This window comes from Epinephelus lanceolatus, chromosome 9 (genome assembly GCF_041903045.1).
Source record: "Epinephelus lanceolatus isolate andai-2023 chromosome 9, ASM4190304v1, whole genome shotgun sequence".
Taxonomy (NCBI): Eukaryota; Metazoa; Chordata; class Actinopteri; order Perciformes; family Serranidae; genus Epinephelus; species Epinephelus lanceolatus.
The window spans coordinates 10,254,567-10,279,164 of NC_135742.1; the positions used below are offsets into that span (position 1 = coordinate 10,254,567).

At 41.7% G+C, this 24,598-nt stretch overlaps 1 protein-coding gene across 3 annotated transcripts in view; it reads left to right on the forward strand.

The window, feature by feature from the left end:
- ksr2 (kinase suppressor of ras 2) overlaps positions 1-24,598 on the forward strand; it is a 202,467-nt gene that overhangs the window by 71,716 nt on the left and 106,153 nt on the right. For all 3 annotated transcript variants that reach the window (XM_033620167.2, XM_033620165.2, XM_033620168.2), the window contains one exon: positions 19,116-19,288. In XM_033620167.2, coding sequence (XP_033476058.1) covers positions 19,116-19,288 — 173 coding nt within the window. The remainder of the gene's footprint in view (positions 1-19,115; positions 19,289-24,598) is intronic.

Here is a 24,598-nt window from a genome sequence, read left to right on the forward strand (position 1 = left end):
CATCTATTATCTATTTTTTATTTTTTTTTTTTATATTCTTACCCTTCCTCTTTTTACGTTCTTATCTCATTTAACCTTTGTCTTTTGTTGTTTTAGTTTTGATGCATTTTATGTCTCTGTTTTAGATCATTCTTACCTAACTACTAACTCAATTTTATGAGCTAAATAGCTTTTTGTTGGGTGGGAGGGTTGGGTTTTCTCTTTTCTTTTTGTTTTCTGTTTTGGATCTTTGTTGTTTTTGACCTCTGTGAGGCACTTTGTGTTACTGTTGTATGAAAAGTGCCATATAAATAAAGTTGATTTGATTTGATTTAAAGGCCCCCAGAGTCGGGCGTACTTTGTGTGTACTGTGAGCGGCGCGGACTCCGCGCACAATGTCCGCAGTCGTTTGAGGTTTCATAGTCGAGCGTACCAGTTTCCTACATTTCTCGTGACAATTTCCTACATTTCCCACAATACTTCAGCGCTCTGGAGCTCTTGTTGTCATTGAGTCATCCATGGATCCTCCAGTTGTATCAGCTCAGTGTCACATTTAATACAGGTCGATGTGAAAATTTCCCGCTGAGCAGTCTTTTGTGTGGCACTGGGTTGCATACACGGAGTCCGCGCGGTGGTAAAAATTGAGCTTTGCGCGGACGTGTCTGGCAGACGTCCGCGTTCGGTACGCTTTGAGTACGCCTCGAGTACGTGCAGACGTCCGCGGAGTCTGCTCCGCGTACGGTCCGCCCGACTATGTGGGGGCCTTAAAGGGGGCGTGGCCTTGGTGTTGACAGATGCCAGTCTGGTTGATGTGTATCATGCGATACTAGTGACATTTTAATTTTTTTCGTGCAGGATAGCACCAGATTTGAAATAAGTAAAAAAGTATTATGTGTAACATCACACATGTTCTGGGATTTTTATGAACATATTTTAAACAGTAGCCAAGACAAAATTCCAAACTTTTCTAAAACATTCTGTTAATTTCATATTGTTTCCAGTTCCAGTTCATGGCCATTAAAACCCTGTTCAGAGAAAGCTGCATGGTTATGTTCAACTAAAAATGTCAAAAGTCATCTCATCTCATAGATTCACACTGATAAGGTCTAAAATTGACAATACAGAAACATCAATCTACCACTGACCAAATCCCATCTAACTGACAAACGGAGAGGCTTTCCTCCATCTCCATGACAACACCTTTTTCCTTTGTATCCACTTCTGCCTCCTATACTTTCTCACTGGGGGTTTGGTTCCATTATACAGTTTGAGACAGCAGAGCTCGATACTATACATCCTTCAAAGGGCAAAATAGGTGTCACAGACTCTGAGCCTCATGATCGCAGGTGTTATATTCCGAACAAAGTGCAAAGCATCTATGTAAGATTAGATGACACTTTATTGTCCTCTGATATCCATCTTCTTCAGAGGCAAACTCTGTTTCACATACAAGACAAAAAAAACAAGCACTGCAAATAATATTACAACCAGACAGCTGCAGTGCACCGTAATTCATTGCCTAATATGCTATGTCTGACACTCAGGTATATATTGCCAGTTTAAGAACAGTTTCCGCGCTAATGGCACATTTTGTGGCTTACTGAGAGCCCATCTTCTTATTTAACAGTTTCACAGATTGGGGAATAAATGAGTTTTGCAACCTGTGCTTGTGAAACTCTCCATTTTCTATTAGATTCAAAACCTGACGTTCCCGGAACATGACATGAGAGAAATCTGATGAAATGCTCCGAGGTGGTCGCCCTTCTTTTGGTAGGCTATATACAGTTTTGAACTTGAGTCAAGTGTCTGACCAACAGTCTTCGGGCATACCTGTCAACAAAGATCCAGGGTCAAATGCTTGACTCAAGTTTTTAAACTAAATATACCAAAAGAGTGCTGCCTTTGGCTATTAGCCTGCGAATTAAGTTGATGCAGGGACGGAGGGCGAATTTTCTTTTCTTAGTATATGATGCTTATTCACAGAGCAGACTGTCTACAGTCCTTCGTTTGACCCTGGTGGGTTTTATGTTCTACTTGCTCTCAACCACCACCTCAGCTTGTGATGGAGCAATTCAGAGTACTGTAACTTTTCCCTCCTTAAAATGTTTGAGAATCTTTGATTTTAACTGGCCTTTATAATTCTTGCATTTTGTTAAAAAACATCGGTTTTGTTCTACTGCATTGCTTCACAGTGGAAACTGAAATATAATGTCTTTGTAGAGGGCAGAATGGATATTTCAAATTGTGCTTAAAATATCAGCCACATGTACGAATAGGGCTGCAGTTAATTTTATTGTCGTTTCAATTTATCTTTTATCTGTTAAAATGTCAGAAAATAGTATTCGATGTTTGCGAGTCTCTGAGGCTATACTTTGATTTGAACTAAATGCTAACATTAACATGCTCAAAGTGACAATGTTAACATGCTAATGTCAACATCTGCTAATTAACACTGAGCAAACAGCACAGCAGAGGCTGATGGGTCATTCGTTTTGCAGGTATTTGGCTACAAAACAAAGTATTCGAAAGATGATAAATTTGATCTGAAGGTGTTGCTTGAGAAAAGATCAAGGATCAAGTGGTCAGGATACATCGCCTGGAAACAGATGCTCACAAGTCTATTTTTGCAAGTCCAAGTCAAGTCTTTGTGTTCAGGTCCAAGTGAAGTCTCAAGTCTTATGTATTGAGATAACATATGCGTTAATACATTACCACATCCTTCTAGCCACTAAAACCCAGTGTTATGGTGACCTACCAACTTTGATACTTAACATCGTCTTTCTTGCGGTTTAACTTTAACCAGCAGATGGTGGCAGAGAAACAGGGGTAATTAATTTAGCCTGCCCGACCATTATTATAGTCATGGCAAAGCTAGCACGCTATGCAAACAAGTGTTGCAAGCAAGCCAACGTTATTAGCGAGCTAACGATAGCCAGCTGAAGCTAAGCTAAACATGTTTGGTGACATTAACTTTCACATAAATACCAAGAGAATGACCTGTTATTTGTATTTTTAGGTGCCTGATCAGGTTCAGTTTGGTTGGTCCAGCGTCCTTTATTTTAGTACGGCAGACGCTGCATGTAGCCATTTTGTTTGGGCCTTGTGTGAAGTTATTATAGCCAAAAATTATGACAAATGGAACCACAAGTGTGCAGTCATCTGTAATTTCCTTAATGTTAATGTGCCAAATAGTGATTTTTCCAAGTCCCAAACCTCGAGTCAGAGTTGAGTCTTAATTCTCATGAGGACAAGTCTCAAGTCGAGTCACAAATTAAGTGCGATTTGATTCCAAGTCGCAGATTCAAGTCCCCATATCTCTCTGGGAGCATCAGTACAAAATTCTATGGCAATGCGTTCAGTATTTCAATCTGGACCAAAGTGGTGGATCAACCAACTGACAGACCGACTGAGCCATGCTGCTAAGGTGGCTAAAAAAGAAGCCTCTCACAGTTTCTCACACCCAAAAGTGTCAGATTTCTTCTTTTATTCGACAAATAGTCCAGAACCCACAGGTACAGGGAGTGAAATAAAGCAAATCCCACATTTAAACTGGTACCAATGAATGTTTGACATTTTTTGCTTTGGGATTTGGATTGGTTGACAAATTGATTTATTTACTAATTATTTATGCATTAATTTGTAGTGGAAGTAATTTCGAGTGGTACTAGAATTATCAGTAGTGACAACTGAAATAAGAACATTTCTTTGAGAGTGTGTAATGAAGTTTATTCTGCAAAAAAACAGCTCTCACTGGTTTTACTATCCCGTAAAAAGAAAACATAAACATTTCATACCCATAACAACATTACCATGCCATTGCTCATAGTTTTACATGGCAACAGCATTTAGATTTGAAACTATTTTAACCAGACAGGCTGCAGTGCCAGCGTGCCCCAACACACATCCCCGAGAAGCTACTGAGAAGCCAGCATGTCACAGTCCGCCTTCCTGTCAACTTGTCACTCCTCTGTCCATGCTCCCCGGTCCCAAACCACTGGTCTCGCTTCTCATCTGGTCATCGGCTCCCCCACCCCCTCCGTCTCCCTCTCATTTTCTGTCTCTCACACAGGCTCGCTCTCTTTCCCAGCTCCTTGTTTCCCTCTCTTTTTTTTCCACCTCGGGTGTCTCGCTGTCTCCTTAGCACCATGCTCAGTCTTCAATCCACAATACACACACATGACTTATAATCCCCACTGAGAGTGCTGTGCCTCCCCTGGCCTCTGACAGCGCACTGACACCCACCTATATCCCAGTGGGAGACACTGACAGTTAGAAGGGAGATAACAAGAGAGGGAGGGAGGGAGAGTGAGTTTCTTTTACTCATGTGTTATCATCCGACCATCTCGACAGGTGATCGGCAAATGTCGTCACGATGAGACATCAAACGATGAACTGAACAGAACCCGTGGGCGCGCATGCACACACCCACGGACAGACACACCCCTCTCTGTGTCAATTAGACACATGTGTTAACAAACATGGTGTTATATTTAGTAGTGACGTCTGTAATGGCAGCCCAGCAGTGTTATGTGGTTTCTTGGATGATCTGTTGGTACAGCGGTTGTGACTGGGGGAGTGAATCACCAGATTCATCATGATACGATATGTCAGTTCTCTGGACAACTGTATGATATTTGCTAATATTTCAAAGTCTGCCATGATACTGTTTAGATTCAGTTGAATTTGATTTTATTCAATCCGATTCAGGGGCCTGTGGGGCATTGTGTCGATCACCTGGTAGAGCCCGTGTCCCCATGTTTGATTGCGACCCGCGACCTTTTGCCGCATGTCTTGCTCCTTCCTTTTCCTGTCAACCTTAAACTTTCCTATCAAATAAAGGCAAATAAATAATAAAGGCTTGAAGAAATGAAATTGAAGGTCCTGTGATCGATAGGCGACAATATCATACGCCCATTTAAGACAATAGGTTACAGAAGAAGCTGCCACGCCTTTCTTTTTTGCTATTGGCCATAAGAAAAGAAAAACCCTTGGTTCCCTTGGCCAAGGTTCTAAGACAAAACAATTGTTTTTTGCTAGTCACCGTCATTATCTTAAAGGGATAGTGCACCCAAAAATGAAAATTCAGTCATTATCTACTCACCCATATGCTGCGGAGATCCAAGGGGAAAGGGGGTAGCAACACAACTCCACCTAAAGGAGGCATGTAAGCGCAGTGCGCAGAGAGGCAGTCAGAGCTACAGGCTACAGTGAGGCTAAAAACAGAGTTCAAATGACGTTTTTCCAAACAACTTTTTTTGTCGGGGCTTCAGGACACTTGGATCACTACGGACGAGCAGTATGGAGATATTTTGTGGTTTCAATTATGTGTTTTTGGACGTTTGAATCTGGGGCACCGTCAGCCTCCATTAGGTGGAGTTGTGCTGCTACCCACTCTCCCCTTGGATCTTCATAAGTGTTGTGAGGACTCTAAAACTTCCCCTGAGCCTCCCTCGGCATATGGATGAGTAGATAATGGCTGAATTTTCATTTTTGGGTGCACTATCCCTTTAAGCACTTTACATTGCATAGATTAGCCTAGTGGCTATAGCTTAACAAATTACATGTGTTATTTATATTTTTTATTTCTCACCGTTGAATCAAGTCACTGCATCTCCCAACAGAACTTCGCAGTTGCATGCAGGTTTTTTTCAGCCTAACATTGTTGAAACAGAGAACTAATATTGCCATAGAAAGAGCAACAATTTAGCAGAGTGGAATGTCAGGTTTGTCATGTTTCCTGTGTATTTTTTATCAAAACAGCACTGTCAGACTTGGACTGGCCATTTTGCAATTTCGGCAAATGCCGAATGGGCTTCAAGGCCACCACCAGTGATGTTGGAGGGAAAAAGAAAAACAACTGCCGACTGCAGCCCACTTGATGTTTGACCCGCCCATCTGATTAGGAATTACGTGGTCTCAAAATTGCCAGAAGCTTACCCATACTGTAAGGCAGTTGCAGTGGTACTAGCCGTTGTCACCTCCACCACTTTGTGTGGATCATTCCATGATGTGATGTCAGAGGTCAAGCAGTAAATAAATTAAATCAAGAGCAGAGTAAGTGGCATGAAAATACTTAAATCAGATGGATAAAGGAGCTAAAAACTGAAAAAAAGAGGCAGAAAAAGGTAAAAAAGTAAGAAGTACTCCAGAAAAAAGGCTGGGCCCAAATTTTGTTCCCAGTCCGACCCTGGGCGTTGTTTGCATATGGTTTTGTCTGTTGACCCTTCAGTTCTCCGAAATCCCAAACATTTCCACACTGCTGATTGTCCCCGCGACGGGAGTAAATCCTCATCGTCTTTTTCTCGGCTGCTTAACATTATCTGCCTGGTGCTGTTTGAGTTTCAAAGTTTTTATTCATATTAGATCATTGATCATTAAATTGATATTTCAGATCAGGTCAATGGATCCTTACACCCCTTGTTGTGATTCTTTAAGATCTGTATGTAACACTTAGGACAAACAAATATAACATTTGGGTGTAAGACGCAACAAAGGTTCAGAAGGTTTTTTCATCACCTTTTTTGCACAGGAAAAATTTGTCGATCTGAAATCACCACCTTTACTGTGACTGTGACAAGGTGAGTCATATGAAATAAAAGCTTCAAGTCAAAAGTCTAAAGTTTAGAAAATGCAGAGTTTTGTAATTAACAAAGGGGAGTGTTTGGATTGTTGCACTTGCTGTGCAATAACATTAAATTCCTTTTAGATTAAGTTTGGCATTGGCTTTGCTACACTGCCTCAGGAAAGAAAAATAAAAAGTCTACCCAGGGTAGCAGACTGCCAGCTTTTATTCAACTCAGGCTTGACACCGCAGACATCTGAAAGCAAGACAACCTGCTTTGGGTGAAACTGCTGAAAGGGCTCACAGTAATTCTCTGTTGTAATCATTATTCCAGCCACCTTTATTTCATTTTCCACCAACTTTATTAAAGCAGCAAAGAGCAGTGGCTGCCAGAGATATTATTCCACAGATCCATTTGCATAAAACGCAACAGGGTGCTTTTCTCGCCATACGGGTCTCGGCAGAGCTCTCTGCATATTTCTGAGGTAAAAAGTGGAGCTATGCAGATGGATTCACACACGTAATTTACTGTCCTAGATGGACACAAGTGTTAATTAGACAGAGCTTGAATGTTTTGCGGTATCTCAGTATTGCTATTGAGGTGCAATTTGGATAGTGAGCAACTGCTAGCTTGTTAGCTAAGCAGAGAGCTGTGCAATATGAATGACCCTGCCTTTTTGAAAATTCTCTTGATATGTCAGAATGTAAACGAAATATGTCATTTGAAGGATCGCTGCCATCCTGTGCTCTCCTCTGTCCTTGATCAAATGGAACTTTTACTTGAAGGTGTCACTGTAATTAGCATCTCTGCAAGTGTGGGGGAAGTGGCTGTGGAGGCAGTGGGTGGATGAATGCGTGTACGTGTGTGTATGAATGTCAGATTTTTTTAATCCTTGCTTGCATATTGTGAAGTGAATGAATCATCTTTCAAAAGTGTAAACCATCTACGAAAGTTAAAACAAAACTTTGATCCCACCTTCTGGGTTTCGTAAAATCTTTTTGCCCACGGAGTGTTGATTCTCTTGATTTCCTCTGACGGAGCTGATGAAAAAGTCTGACCTTCTGAGATCATTTGCAAGGAAAAAATTGCTATCGTCTACAAACATCATGACCCTGAATTAATGCAAATTCATTCATTCATTCATCTTCTAACCGCTTCATCCTCTTGAGGGTCGCGGAGGGGCTGGAGCCTATCCCAGCTGACATTGGGCGAGAGGCAGGGTACACCCTGGACGGGTCGCCAGACTATCGCAGGGCTGACACATAGAGACAGACAACCATTCACGCTCACATTCACACCTACGGACAATTTAGAGTTATCAATTAACCTAGTCCCCAATCTGCATGTCTTTGGACTGTGGTCCTATCTGCATGTCTTTGGACTGTGGGAGGAAGCCGGAGTGCCCGGGGAGAACCCACGCTGACACGGGGAGAACATGCAAACTCCGCACAGAAGGGCTCCCACGCTCGGGATCGAACCGGCAACCCTCTTGCTGTGAGGCGAGAGTGCTAACCACCACACCACCGTGCGGCCCATGCAAATTCATGTTCTGCAAATTTAAGACTGCACTTTCATTCACCTCTGAATAGATAAAATAAAACTTAAAAGATTCCAGAGAAAACTGACACATTAAAACAGGATATTAGCCTGCGAACCACATGACTCTGCAAGCTTGTGTTTTATTTGCTCTTGCGAATGCATCTTGTTCCACCTGACCTGGCCTGCTTCAGGCCAGTCACCGTCTATCTATTATTTTAGTTTAATTTTGTCAAATTGAAAATGGACTTGCGAAATGGTCTGGAGATGTCTGGCTCACAGGATATAACAGGAAGAAAGAATATAACTGAAAAAATCAGCAGGTAATGTGCATGACACAATGGGTAATAACCATTACAACATGTCAAGTGAAAATGCCTGAATTACACTTTACTAAGTAATGCTTAGGTTATTCAGGACCACTTTAGTCAAAGAAAACTTTCTTTCCATTTGCAGTATTATATTCAGCAGTATGGCTCTGTTCTGGAGCCTCTCTGCCTTTCCTAAGCCTACGCAGAAAGCCTCTTACAAGCGCCTACGTGGAAAGCCTGAGGTCTGATAAGTCAGACACAGCATGAAAAGGAGGAGCTGGGGTGGAGGCAGGTTGCAAAGCGGCTCGCAGAGGAAGCAGCAACAGTAGGCAGGCTAGAGCAGTTTAAATAGGGCGCCCTGAATGAGATGGAACTGGTTGCATAGAAAGGAACCATGTGATCTATCAGCTGACTCCCTTCCATCAATCAGCTGCTCCATCAGTTGATTGGGCTGTTTGAGATCAGCTGATGTCGCTGGGATGTGAGCTGAGCTTGACATTGTGTCCTACCTGAACTTACGCTACGTTCAATTTCACACTTCATCACTTCAGTCCCGATTTTCCTGTCGGCAGTGTGTGACCTATTCAAAGGTGCAGGCCAAGAGGCTCACCAATGCATCTCAGACAATCCTCAGATAGCAGGCTACCTATCTGGAACCATCAGGGACCTGTCGGTGAGCTACAGCCCAAGACACAGATAGTGTAATGATAGTGGAATGATAGCAAGTTTAAAATCTGTTGTCATTCTTATGTCATCAAATACTGACGCTTTGTCATGCCCCTCGTCATCTCATAGCGACACACAGGGCACCCTGTGTCCCAACTGGTGGGTCGCGGGTCCAGTTCTGAAAGGATCACAAGTGTCAAATTTGTAAAAAAAAAAAAAAAACACTTTATTTTTAAGTTCAGTGAATTTCCGGCACAGAGCTTTATTTTCAAAGTGCCATTTCTGCTGTAGAGTGAGTGACAAATGGACAGCTACTTGACAGAGACAGCAAACTACCTCAACTACATGGCCAAACACAAGTATGATGCTTAATGTATAAAACTGTGTGTACCTTGAACTAATGACTAAGGAGAAGTCTGGACCCTGTGACTAGACCAGTTGGGAACCACTGCGTTAGTGTCTCTATGTGATGCACATCTTAAACACATTGTGATATGAGGTTAGATTGTGAAACAGTCTCGGTTAGGTCTAGGCAACAAAACTACTGTGTTAGGCTTGGTTTTAGAAAAAAGATAATGTTTTGGGGTAAAGTAAGTACATTTGCTCATAACAATAACATAAGTACATCATATGAGTGATGTCAGTGCTTGACAACGGTACGTAAAGTATGTTACGATATGTTGAAACAATGTTGACTTTTGGTTTTGCACGGGACACAAACTGTGGTCTCCTGGGTGAAAGTCTCATTTTGTTTGACCCATCCTCTTCATACGCAAGCTGCTCTTTACACCATGTGATTTGTTTTTGTGTCAACAGCTGCTGCAGATGGGATTTAGATTAGAGTTAGCTGAAAGCCCAGTGCATCTTATTTTAGGAACTATGGATGAGAACAAACTAAATTTTGTTTTATGTTGCATTTGCAGCATGGACCAAAGTTTTTGTTGCACCTAAAGGAAACCTATAAATAGTGACAATGTCAAGAAACTAGTTTGTGAACATATGTGACAATGACGATAAAATATCCTGCCTTGTGCATGGTATTACATCATTTCCCTTGTCACTTCTTGCGTGTGTTTTCATGACAAAACATAGTTAGGAGAACAGACATTGCAGATCTTGTAGTGTGTGTGTGGTCAGTCATATAGTGTGAGAACCTCATCGACCTCTGGACTCTCATTTACAAGACTGCGAGTTGTGTAGTGTGAACAGTACAGCGATCTGACGACTCTGAAAGTCATGTAGTGTGAACTAGGCTGAAGGAAGACCTGGGGGGATTTAAAGACTCAAAATGCTACCTGAACTGTGACACAAACATGCAGTGATTTCCATCCGTGAGAAATGCATCGTGACGTACATTCCTAGACTAGATCAAAAGGCAACTTTAGTATTCACACCTTCGCTGATTTCTCTAAACACTTGACAAGTCACCCACCTCCCTCTTCTCCTGTCTTTCTGTGATGTGTATTCTTTAAGTTTCTCTTTCCTTTAACTTTTCATATGCAGAGTAGAAAAAGGTATCTGAATGAATGCTTTAACAACTGAGGAGTTGACAGTCCCCACCTCCGCCCCGCCGCCTTCACAGACAGCCGTTTTCAGAACCAGAATTGGGAATCCTCTCCCTTCTCTCCACATTCATTTTCACTTTTCCCTCGCTGAACATGTACAAATCATTCGGGGACAGGATAAAGGCATGCATACAGGGAGATGAATGGTTTAATTTAGATTCAAATTGCATAAAGTGGGCTAATCGGAATAGCTGACAAAAGCTCTATGACGGAGAAGTGATAACCTGCAGGCTGCTTCCTTATTGCAGGAGATGGGAGTGGAGTGCCGGGCTGGTTTACAGGTCTAATTGCATGACTCAGTGTGGGGAGTGAGAGACTGACATGGGAGGAAAAAATCCTGTGGGATTTGACACTTAATGAGTTCTAGTTTGCATGAAAAAACTCAGGGTTTACAGCCTTAAGTTTTGTTTTTTTTTTGCTTTTAAAAGTCTGTTTTTGATGGATGAGCTCTCCTTTTATTTCCTCCTCATACTTTTTCTTTTGTCTCTGTGAGGTTTGTCCCCATCTGGACTTTCGGGAAAGTCTTTTTTTCTGTTTACGTATCGGCCCGCTTCTGCCTGTATTTGCTGGGTTGATTCTTGTTAATTTGCCACCATGGGTCTTCTCTTTAGCTTTTTCTTTAATAGTATGTGTTCCCTGTATTTCTGTCTCACTCTATATGCATCCCTTTGACCTGTTCTTCACTGTCTAGGTTGAGTATGTGTCTGCGCATCACAAAAACATTGGTTTGTGAGTCAGTTATATGAATCAGATGTTGTTGACCAACTTGAGCTCTTAATCAGGGTTTCAGTCATTGTTCTACAGGTCATTTGGCTTCAGTTAAGCCCAAGGACATGCTGTTCCCTCGGGTTAAAGGGGGCTTTATTTCTGTGTCTTTGCATGCGTTTCTGTATGCATGCAGACCTGAGGTTAGTTATATATATTTTCATGTGTTCTTGCCTTCTGGGGCCTATATCAAGGAGATTCATTTGGACGGGATTAACATTATATGAGGAGGTTGCGTGAGGTGAATTTAAGTTAAAAATCGTTCTCCTTCTCTGAGTCATAACTCCATCAAGGCTTAACACACAGACATGAAACACATCATTCAGTGTGACTGACACTTCCTGGGGATATCATTATCTCTGATGTCCATGGCAAATAAAAGTCTATAAATCTGCTTAGAAATCTAAGGAAAAAGACACAAGTTTTCTCTGATGTCATTCACTCCCAACTCTTCAAATATAGACGCTTGGTCAGTGGCCCCAAACGTCAAACTATGACGCTCTAGGTAACCCTCCTGTGTCAGTCTTAAAGGGGATTTATGGTTGTGCGTAGACCCTACACACGTTGCCTATGCTGTTGTGAGCATTTTTACTTCTGTGGTGGTGTGTCTGTGTCACTCTGCAGTTATACCTCCAAAACACTAGTCGGCAGCAGAGGTTTCTGTGAAGTGCTGTTAAGTTTAGTTGATTCAAAACACACATTAAACACACATTAAACATGGCTTAATAGAGACCATTTGAAAAACAAGTACACAAATTGGCTTCACTATAACTCGCAGCATTCACAGACAAACACTTGCCTTTATCTGGACACATTTTCCCCACAAATACAACATGCTAACGTTATTAGCACAAGCCTATGGCATTTTACATTGTATAAATTAGCCTAGCAACTAGCGATCTTTCCCTCTTCTCATATAAAGCCAGGGACAGTGGCAGCATTTAACAAAGATAATGGCACACAGTTTGGCTCCATAACAACTCACAAGGTTCACTGACAAAACAACTGTCCTGTACTAAACACGTTTTCCAAACAAATACAAAATGCTACGTTATTAGCACAAGCTTATGGCATTTTACATTGTATTGATTAGCCTAGCGGCCGGCGATCTTTCTCTCTTCTCATAGCCTATGAAACCTGGATAAATCCCTAAGTATAAATCGCTGAAGGATAAGTCACACACAAGACTTAAAATGCTATTTTAGTGGAGGCTTTACTATCTTCACAATTTATTGTTTCTTATCTGTGAAGTAGCTACAAGTAAATACAAGCTCCGTTTCCACTGAGGGAAATGGTGTCAGTATACAGACAGACAGGAGGTCTGCGTCACTGCGACGCGTAGTTACAATTCTGGGGAGGTGCATGTTAGGTTACGGCATAGGCTCCACGTTGATTTGGAGCCTACGCGTCGATTCAACGCAGAACTATAAATTATGTGTTAGACGTTTGGTTTTGTCCGGAAATGTACAGTTTCTTCTTGTTAAATGTATACGGTGTCTTTTCAAAATAAACTTAGAACACAGGTAAAAAAACAAAACATTGTTTTTAGATCTCAGTTCAATTCAATTCAGTTTTATTTATAAGGACCCGTATCACAAATCACAATTTGCCTCAGAGGGCTTACAGCATATGATATCACTCTGTCCTTTGGACCCTCACAGCGGATAAGGAAAAACGTTTACAGGAAATAATGGTAGAAACCTCAGGAAGAGCAACTGAGGAGGGATCCCTCTTCCAGGACGGACAGACATGCAATAGATGTCGTACAGAACAGATCAACATAATAAATGTAGGCCTACAGTAATCCAAATGACAAAATGATACATAAAGAGAAAGTGAGACAGAGAGAGATGCAGGAAAGACAGTAATGACGATAGCTACAATAACATTAATTTCAGTAATAATATAATAATTTTAGTATTAATTTATAGTATATTGGTTAGCCCTTTTGTGCAGAGTTTGCATGTTCTCCCCGTGTCAGCGTGGGTTTTCTCCAGGTACTCCAGCTTCCTCCCACAGTCCAAAGACATGCAGGTTAATCGGTGACTCTAAATTGTCCGTAGGTGTGAATGTGAGTGTGAATGGTTGTCTGTCTCTATGTGTCAGCCCTGTGATAGTATGGTGACCTGTCCAGGGTGAACCCTACCTCCTGTCCAATGTCAGCTGGGATAGGCTCCAGCCCCCACATGACCCCCAACAGGATACACTGTTACAGATAATGAATGAATATTGGATGTTTTAAATACTAAGGTTTAAGTGAAAATGCCTGTGTTTGGGAATGACTGACCATATGACTGGATAAATGACACTTAGATCATACTGCAGGAGCTGTTGATGCTGGATTCTTATTTTTCCCACAAATTCAATGTAACACGGCTGTGAGTTATTGATATTAAAATGATAATTTCCTGGGTGAGGTATTCCTTAACCTGGTTTGGAGCAGGTTAGCTGTGCAGCATAGGCCAACATGATGAAAAGAAAGCCACCTCCATGACACTGAGTTAAGCCCAAAGATAGCTGGATAATCCTTTAATCACAGGTCCCTGGCTTTGCTACAGCTCATGTTTAGAACCTAAAAGACAATCAATAAATAATTAGGCAGCTGGATCAGTCTGCTCTGTAATTCTGTAGAGATATTTTGAAATCAAATGACATATTTTTTGTACCGTAACGAGCCCAAGCTGTTTCGGTTATGTTACTTAGTTCACCTGGTTCACAGTTAACTCACCGCCACGTGTGGATCTATGTACTTACAGGTGACAGCTTAAATACATAGAAGTTTTGCAAGAACAAATTGTATGACAAGCTGACAATTATACAAAACTTCTTTCTGAAATGATAGGTAGGTAGCATGCAATGACGGAAGCATGCTGACAAACAGAAACAGGTGATTATAGGAAATTGTTGGTGACTATCAATTGGGTATGAGCTACTCATTTAAAAAGATGTTTTCTGAGTAATTAACAAGCGTCTGCCTAAAGTAGGAATGTAATCTCAGAGACAGCTGTTGGCTGGTATGTGGTAACACCTCATCTCAGCCTCATGGAGCCAATTCATTACATCACTCTAGTCACAGGGTTTAACTTTCAAATTCCTGTGAAAGGTCTCTATGTTCCCCAGATGGTTGAACAGGTTTCATATCTGTAGGCCGCATGAAAGTACCATGACACCTAATAATACCTACAAAAATGAATAGCTGGCAATCTGAAAACCTGGGCTTCTCTCTCTGAAGAATTGCCCAGTTAAGCTTAGGTGGGGAAGGTGGGCAGGTGGGGAACACATCTTTCATTTAAACCTGGCAGGAATATATTACAAGTGCAGAATATGACTCAAGCTGTCTTTGTATTTGGTGTTTTCAAATAAGTAAGATAACTGTGTGATTATTATGAAATTCATGAAAACTATAACTATTACTAAGCAACTATTTAATAGATTCTCCTCTGTCAGTTTCAACAAATAGTAGATGGATTGCCATGTTATTTTGTACATCCTAAGCCCCTCCCACCAGATGACCATGGGCATATGCATGAACTTCATACAGTAACTGAGTGTTTCCCATACATGAATTTATTTGTTGAGCTCTCTCTCTGTATATCAGACCACAAATGAAACCATAATTTGTTGCTAACCACCCAACAGTCCCTCCGCCTCACTCTCCACCGCTGGGAACTGCTTTGATGCAAGGAAAGCTCCGCAAATAGAGTTGTGGTCAGTAGCTGTAATGATGCGAATGCTCTGTAACAGTAGGAGTCTTGGCTGTTTGGTCCCCTATAGCTAGGGTTTGCACTGGCTGCATTTGTGTTGCTTTGGCCACCAATTGGGTGTTTGTCTCCAGAGCAGCTGCCCACTCTCCTCCTGGTGAGGCGATCTGTAGCGGCGGGGACAAGGCAGATGTTACTTCTCTCTCAGTGACAGCTTACAGGCTCCGAACCGTAGTTGGGAACACGCTGCTTATTAACATCAACTTTAGCTTGGCACATTATTAGCTGGTAACTAGCTACTAGTGGTCCAGACCACTCTGCAGAAGGAAGGATGGCGAGGTGTTCGGGTGCCATTCAGAAACAATGGCTTCATTGCAGTCTTCACCACAAAAAAAGAAACATGGCTTTCTCGTGAGGTTGAACAGTAGCCCTGAGCTTGTCTAGACATTTAATTCTATCACTATCATCAGTCTATGCTGCTTGCCGTCTTCACCATGACACCCTGAGAGAGCTGCTCCCCTCCCTACGCACAATGAAGTACATGTCACACCCTCACAGGTTACCCACAAGGCAGTACCTTTAAAGGGGAAAGAGGGTGAGCCGGTAACACAGAGGACACACTGTGATTCGAGGCTCTAGCTGACATAAGTTAAGTTAATGAGCCTTTAGGTATGGCTAAAGCAGCAAAGCTAAAGCAGAGGGCTCGGGTTAGCAGAAGGCTAAACTATAAGCAACATTTTCTCTCCATCTCTGAAACGCTTCATTTATACAGACATTGACATTGTCAGACTCTCTGTTAGACTATTTTTGATGAGTCCGTCTTGCTTTGTTGGGTTGCTTTGTGGTGTAGGCAGTTTTTGCCACCACTGAATCAGGTGTCCACCATTAGGGCATTTACGTGCATCTATATTTGCAGGAACACCCTCTGTCTGAAATTATGTGTTATTGGCAAAAGTCTCTCGTCACAGGCTACATTTGTTAAAGCCTGAAAACAGGGCCAAGAGGAGGTGCACACGCCTCATGTATCGAATGTATCATATGACTGGTGACTTTGCATTTAAAATGTATTACCTTTTCTTTTGTCTGTGTTGTCACATGTAATCTTCTGTTCCTGCATGCTTTTCTCATCCTGTTAGCAGTTTGTTTCCTTTCTGGCCTGATGCCAGGAGCTTTGTTGTCATTTTATGAACATAATACCCACTCTTATATGCGGTAATATGACTTAATCCCATAATTATGTTGTTACCGTAATTACCTTTACTGTGGTTTAGGGTGTTGTCACATGTACAGTTTGTTTTCTGTTTCTGTTTTCTGTCACAAGTGTGATACCGTACTGGTTTTGTAGTTAGTCTTGTTGAGGTCCAGAGTGCAAAGTTACAAGTTAACTAAACTTGTGCATACCGATTCAGAAGTTATGTGTTTATTGGACAGTTTGGTAAAGTGGCTTAAATCAGAGATTTGTGGAGTCAAAATAAACACCATAATCTTAAAATTTGTGCTCAGTGCATTCCTGGAGTTATTTTGAAATTATATTACTGTAATTGAATTTTGTGGTGGACCTTTCTCGCTTCCTCTCGCCCTGCTTCGTCCACCAGAGTGACTTTCATGCCCCTCCATGAGCTGCTGTGAACTTTAAGCATTAAGCTGTGGGGTTGTGTACAGTCTGTGTAGGTGTGTCTGCGAGTTTTTTCATAAAAAGAGTCAGACCACTTACTCAAAATGCAACATGCCTTGCAGCTGCATTGCATTATGGTCTATGTCTATGTGACTATTGTGGGTGGAGAGATTGCTATTCCTCCTTCGTGATCCTGGCTGAATTCTTTGCATCTTGATTTTGTCTGGAACTACGTGCATCTATATTTGCAGAACGGCCAGTAGAACACCCTCTGTCTGAAATTATGTGTTATTGGCAAAAGTCTCTCGTCACAGGCTACATTTGTTAAAGCCTGAAAACAGGGCCAAGAGGAGGTCTTTGCATCTTGATTTTGTCTGGAACTAAAGAAAAGAAAAGGACAGATAATAGGTTGCTGAAGTAGTAGAAATACTTTATATTGTTTTGATGACAACTCTAGAAAATCACCAAAGCTAAAGAGGACTCATGAATGCCCCAGAAATACAGAGCCACATTTTCTGACTGTTGTCTACATTTTAGCATCTTAGGACAAACTGTAAACAAGACAAAGAGCCTACAGCCATGAGGTTCTGTGAGCTTAGACATAGAGGTGCTTTGAGCTAAAAGCTAATCGTAACAAGTAGGGTTTGACCATATATTGATTATAGTTGATGTATCGCAGCTTTTTCCATGTGGGATTTCTAAAATGACTATATCGGGAACATCGAATACATTTTATTAAGCCACAAGACTTGCTGTGGCATTTTAATTCCCTCCCTCTCTCCCTCTCACTGATGCAAAAACAAGACTCACAAATATGAAAAGCCACACACACTCCCCGCCCATCCAGACCACTTTGTCCTGGGTGATTGTGCGTAAGCGGGTGACGTATTTTTGTGTGTTTCTGTATTTGCAAGGCTCCAGAAAGTGACCATTTATTCACATTTTGCAACCATGGAGCACCAGTGCGATTCGTAAATATCATTCATATATGAACTGGAGAGCTGTTAGTTTGTTTTCCGCTTACAGCCAGTAAATCCTTACATGTAATGGTTTATGCTAGCTGCTAACAACAACTGTTGACTGGAAGCTTCAAATTCACAGCAAAGGTATCAAAACTTGCCGCCCGAGACGAGACCAGTACTTCATTATGAAGAAAGTGCCTTATTTAACTTAATTATAACAATTAGGGTTTTTTTGCAGGAATTTGATGATAAACCAAAGTCTCTGTTACAAATTTCATGGCAATCAATCAAATAGTTATTGAGGTAGTTCACTCAAAGCCCCAAAATGTCATGGTGGTGCTAGAGAAAAAGTCTGGAGATCATCAAACTCATTGGGACTCACCTGCTGGGGACCATGAACGTCTGCACCAAATGTCATTGACTCCGATTGACTGACCGGCCAACCAACATTGCCACCAGCATGGCTACACAAAAACTCTCACACAAAATGATCAGCCTTCATGGACACTGCCACCACTTGAAGAACACTGACCATAGCACACGGACCCTGCCACCCCTCAGCCCATGCTTCATCCTCGTCCCCTCTGGCTGCAGATACAGACAAGAAATCACCCTGCAAGAAATCTCGCTTTCGAAGGAGTATTTGTGCCCTCAGCCATCACTGCTTTAAATAAACCTGGGGTCACTGTAATGGACTTGTGCTGTGTTGTTGTGATGTTCTTGTCTGTTTATATCCTGTGTGTTACCTGTTCTGAGTGTTTGATTGTACAGACTGTGAAAGCAAATGTCCTCTATAGGGGACGATAAAGAATGAATCTGACACTTTTGTGCTTTATTACCAGACGTGACAATGCAGTGCAGCTCGTATTGTTTTCACCTTGTGAATTTATGTGTGTGTGTGTGTCATCATGGGAAAATGTGGTCATGGAGACACCTACTGTAGCGCGAACTACCACAGAAGGGATTTTCAGTACTATGCCATATGTCTGTCTGTCTGTCTGTGGACAGATATTGTCACCACGATTGCATCATGTCTGTGTAAGATGCAGTCATGAAACTTAATAGCCGTGTAGTTGAGATCAAAGTAAAGGCCAAGTTCAAAGATGTGTGTGGTCTAACAAGGGACGTCAGAAGTATGGGGGTAGGAAGCATGTAAGGGGCCACTTTATGCCCCTGACCCACATTCATTTTAAGTCGCATCACTGTCACTTGGCTGAAGTAACGCCATTGCAAGATGGTCTTAGTCTTAGCTTGAATTTCGCCCTTTAAAACAAATAAAGGAATAGATTGTGAGGTTGTGTTTTAGTGTGTTAGTTAAGAATCCATTTTCACATTTAACTACACAGCCACACATTACCACCACTTAAATTAGTTTTCCTCTGTCTTGATAAAATGTTTGTGTTCATCCCATATCTGTCAATCTAATTGTTTTTCTTGTTTTGTTTCCCTCAGAGCCAAGAAGAAGACCAAGCCCTTGAACCTTAAGATCCACAGCAGCGTGGGCAGCTGTGAGAATCTGCCCACGCAGCGCTCGCCCCTCCACACCGAACGATCTCTGCGATCCTTCTTCTTCCCCTCCTTCATCCCTTCAACACCTCCTGTCCATGCTGAAACACCCTCTGCAAGTAAGTGAAGTTTTCTTTCTTTCTCCTTCTTTCTTTTTTTTAAATCAGCTCGCACTTTAGCTTTTATGAAATGAGATTTTTTAATGCCTTTAATATATTTCTTTCATATTCTAATCCCCTTGGACATCTGCTTATTTAGTTCTCAGGCAATGTCTCATTTCTGGGATGTCATTCTACTCTCTGTGAGATTAAGTCAAAAAGTCAAGAGCACTCTGGGGTTGAAAACTGAACTAGGGTTGATTTTTAACCCAAAATTAGTCTTTATTATCTCTGAAAAGACAAATCAGTCTGAATCTGTGGAATACATGTTTTTCTCACCCTTGTCCTCAAATCAACTTTGCATCAGTCATCTCGCCTTGTGTTTGACGTTCTATTGTCAATCCTGAACCTTCTTTTGAAGGAGAGTAATTATATGCACATCATGTAGATGAAAGGCTACAATAGCATAAACAAAGAAAAAGCAACGCCTGCACACGTACTCCATGCAACAAAAGTTTAATAGACATTTAGTTTCAGTCCTACTTGGAACTTCGTCTACTTCAGTCAGTTTGACAAGTGGAAATTACACCCATGTTATACTTAATGCAGACCAACAGGTTGACAAGCTTTATCATGACAGGTGTGGTTAACAATTTAAACTACTCAAACAATTTATAGTAATCAATTCAATAAAAGATGGATTGGCAGTCTGACGTGACGTCTGCAGTGAGATGGGTGCTGTGCCAGACCAGTGTGGTGTAGAGAGCTGAGTCGGAAAGCAAAGCTTTCGATTCATTGGTCTATCTATGTCCCAGCCCGCACCTCTGGTTATGAGCTATGGGTAATGATCTTAAAAATGAGGTCGTGGATACAAGTGGCAGAAAGAAGAGTGGCTGGGCTCAGCCTTACAGATAGGGTGAGGAGCTCGGACATCCGGAGGGAGCTCGGAGTAGAGCCGCTGCTCCTTTGTGTTGAAAGTGGTCAGTGAGGTGATTAGGGCATCTGATCAGGATGCCTCCTGGGCACCTCCCATTGGAGGTGTTTTGGGCATGTCGCACTGGTAGGAGGCCCCGGGGCAGACCCAGAACACACTGGAGGGATTACATATCTCGTCTGGCTTGGGAACACCTCGGAATCCCTCAGGAGGAGCTGGAAAGCGTTGTTGGGGAGAGGGACGTCTGGAGTACCTTCCTCAGCCTGAGCCTGTGACCCAGCTTTGGATAAGTGGTTACAAATGGATGGATGGATGGATGGAATTCAATAGAAAAAAGGACCTTGAGAAAAAAACAGTAATACAAGATCTATACTTTAAAGCATCAAACATACATCTTAATGTATCTTGATTTATGAAAACAGTATATCAAATTCATTATCCCGTATCGCTCTACATCACCTGTGTTCGAAAATCTATCGTTTCAAGTTATAGGCAAAAAAAGAGGAAGAAATGTTGAATACATGTACAGAAATTTGATTTAAACACCTTTCTAAACAAGTCTAATGAAATCTGATTAAGAGAAAGAAGACACACTTGATGTATTGTATTTTTCATTTTTACAAACAGCAGAAAATATCTATACAAATATATATATTTATATACACACGGAAGAGCCATCATGGGACAACCACCATTATTTATATTTGGAGAAAACTTATACTTTTGATAACGATCTCTAGGTGAAAGAGTCTGGAGAGTGAGAATATGAAAACTTTTTCCTTGGAGTAAGAGGGTAATTAAATCACCTTCTCTTCTCTGAGGTCTAACATGCTTGAACCAGTGTATCTGAGCGAGGCCATTGGTTGATTAGCCTCTCTGAAAAGCACTGCCACCAGGTTACACTGATCCTGGGTCTGGATGCAGCTCCTGTGCTCTGCTGTCCTGGTTTATGGTGCTGTATGTGTGTTTCCTACATATACTAAACCACATTTGGGTATTTGATAAAACAGACTACATTACAAATATAGTGCCTCTTACTTTCATTGTCTTTTCTGTTAGCGGGTGGGTGTATGTGGATCGCTGATATGTAAAATTGCACTGAGTGCATAAACCACGTGGATAATTCCCTAGTGAAGGATGAAGGAACATTGTGTTTTTAGCACAGATGAGAACAGATTTTGGCAGCATTTCTTTCAGGGAACATTTGTACACTACTTTAGATTGATCATCAAATTCATTTTTGAAGGGATTGTTCAGATATTGTGAAGCAGGGTACTTAATGATGATGATGTACTTAATCATAGTCAGTGTATCACATACAGTAGATGCCGGCCGGTATGCCCCCTTTTTGGAGAAGCAGGCAGGATTAACGGCTTAAATAGACCGCCAAATTTGGAGGGTGTGTTTGTAGATGACACATGGGGAGTGACGTATGACGTGTGTGTATGAATCAGTGCAGCTCGAGTTGACTGCCTGAACTAGCTTGCAGGCGTCGCTCCATTAATGGTCAAAGTTTTCACATTGAAATTTAAGGTGTGTTGATGGATTCACATAGTCACCTCATGTCTTGAGTAACATTACAAGTAAGCGTTCTACCTTAAAAGTTCCAGTGAATTCAATTATTTTTTTCTCAGACTCCAGCTGCTGTGAGAGGCAGCAAAACATCCTTTCATTTTATAGTTAGAGTTTATTAATATATGTAAAACTCTCCACAGTATGAACAGTGGTTACACGAGCCACACATGCCCTGAGCAGAGTGACCGTCCTCTATTGACCAATCAACAGACTGCAGGGTTCACAGCTCCACCTTTTAGTACCAGATCTGTGTGCTAGGTACCCCAACAGAGGGGGGACCAAAAATAGGGACGATATGGAACAGTTCTTACCATCCACAACCTTTTACAGTGGAAACAGAAAAAAGTACCAAACTTAACAGTACCGAACTGAAGTGAAATGTACCGTACTGCTTGGTTGAAACGGGGCGTAACTGATCTAAAACTACTGTTATGGTTAATGGAGTCTGGTGGTTTTAATGAGAGCATAGATAGGAAAGTGAAGCCATTAACTGCTTCCCCATCAGAGAAAGCAGCGAAAATATTCTCAATACACTTAAAGGGTTATAGACTTTTTTTTAGGTAGGACTTTTTTTAATGGGCTAAAATACATTGTGCTGGACAGCAGGACCGAAAAGGAGGCGTGTTGACTGCCATCTACTGTAGGTAATACACTGACTATGGTTGAGTACCTCATGCAACCCCACTTCAAAAGATCCAAACTATCCTTTACATTGTGGATCAACACTCAAAATGTGCCAGTGTTGTCATATATTCTTTTCAAAATCTTTACCTAGTGCTCAGTATTTTACAAAGCACCTAGGACCATTATTTGTTGGAGGTTTTTTGTTTTCAATCAGGCACATTTCCTGTGTTACAGTGATGAACCTTCTGCCTCGACCACTCACACCCATAATCATTCTTACCGCCATAATTCTTTTTCTTAAGAATATACTTAAGTACAGCTCTGTTGGAAAATGCAACAAATGAACAATCAGGTCGTGCCATAATGACCGGAGGTGGTGTGTTGCTGCACATTGGCAGCCTTATTGGCTGATGCATTATGGGCATACTGCGGAAGCCATTAGACTGAGGAGGAGATGGGGAGTAATGGAGGTCATGTCAAGGAAAGGAGTGATAAATGGTCATCACTTAGTGTTGTGAATAGTTGTAGACCTTAACTAACAGGTATGTGCGGCACAGCGGTGCATATTTGTTGGTGGAGGCATGACATGGAATAATCACACACCATATGCATGAGAGCACAGACAAATAAAGATTTACTTGAATAACAAAATACAGGAGATGACAAGTACCATTTTATTGGTATAATCTCAATTGCTGATGTACATGTGTGTTAAGAACAGCAGTACAACCATTATATTGGGATACACTACAATGCACTTGTTTGAAAAAAGGGAGTTCAGGCCTACATTTTGAAGTAATGGACGGGCTAATCCTTTTCACTATCGGTTTCTTTGAGTTAGAAGTAAATGCAATCATACCTTTCAAGTTTTGATACTTCTTGCAAAATATAACGTCATTTTCTCTGTGACACTCTGTTAAAGTATGTGCATGTTCGACAGCAATCCTGCCCGCCCACAAAACCTCAATGAAACCTTCAGTGAATTACCAGTCATCATGTGTAACTTATGTTTTATCAAGATATTTATTTCAGTGCACTGATTCAGCATCCCACTTGTATGTAAGGAAGCTATGTAATTTCCATATGATGTTACAGTAATGTCACTGACCATCAATCTGTCGTTTTTTGAGGGGAAAGACGTCCCAGTTTCTTTGGCAGCCTTGTGCTGCATTCATGTGCTGTGGGAAGAATCTCCAAAATGAGTTCCCGATTGTATTTCACATCTCACTGTATCTGTTTCCTTTGCTCTTCGTCATCGAAGTATTGTTTGCTCTGAGCAAAAAAACCAAAAACACGCCTTTACTACAACTTAGAGCTCATGAACACGCTGAAATCAGAATAACAATCATCCGAGGGGCACATGAATGCACCATTGACTTTAGCTAGCAAAGGTATCAAATTGATTCAGATTTAATCCGTCCTAGAGCTTTGATTCTCTGCCCGAGCCCAGCCCGACCTGGCCCGCGGGCCCAAGCCGGGTCGGGCCAGGAGCCCCCCTCCCTCTGACGGGCCCAGACTGGGCCCAGATATGACGTTTTTTTTTTGTTTGTTTTTTTAAAGCTATGATTTGATAATGTTATAGGCTATGTATTGTAGCGACCCTGCAGTAAATGTTCTGTTATAATGTCAGTGTTCTGTGAGTTAATGGCATGTTTGGGATTGAATGAGGTGCGGGGTGCGAGTGTGACGGGGATGAGGAGGGCTGTGTGAGTGTGTGTGCTCTTGTGTATGAGCGAGCTGGAGGAGAGAGCAGGAGTGCACAGATGGAGTTACAGCTAAGTTGTTGGTTGTTTTGGCGTGATTACAGCCAACAGTAACCTGTGCTGTTCAGTAATAAACGGTGGTTTAATTGCCGAATAACTGCGTCATCCTTTCCACACGTCCAGTGTTGCAACATTGTGTGCACAGCCCTTCACCACCTTGATCCTAAAATAAACACCTGTTTTATGACATAATCATGCTTCTGTGTTGCGCCATTCATTAAGATCCTATATTTCTGTCATTCAAATAACAAGAATTGTGGTTTAATACTCTTAATTATAACAGCCAACTTGTTGAAAAATGTTGGGTTTAAATCGGGCTCGGGCCCATAATTACAGTTAATTTGGACGGGACGGGCCGGTCCCGGACATAACGTGCACGGGCTCGGGCTGGGTCAGTCTGGATTTTTTGGGCCCGATCTAAGCTCTAATCTGTCC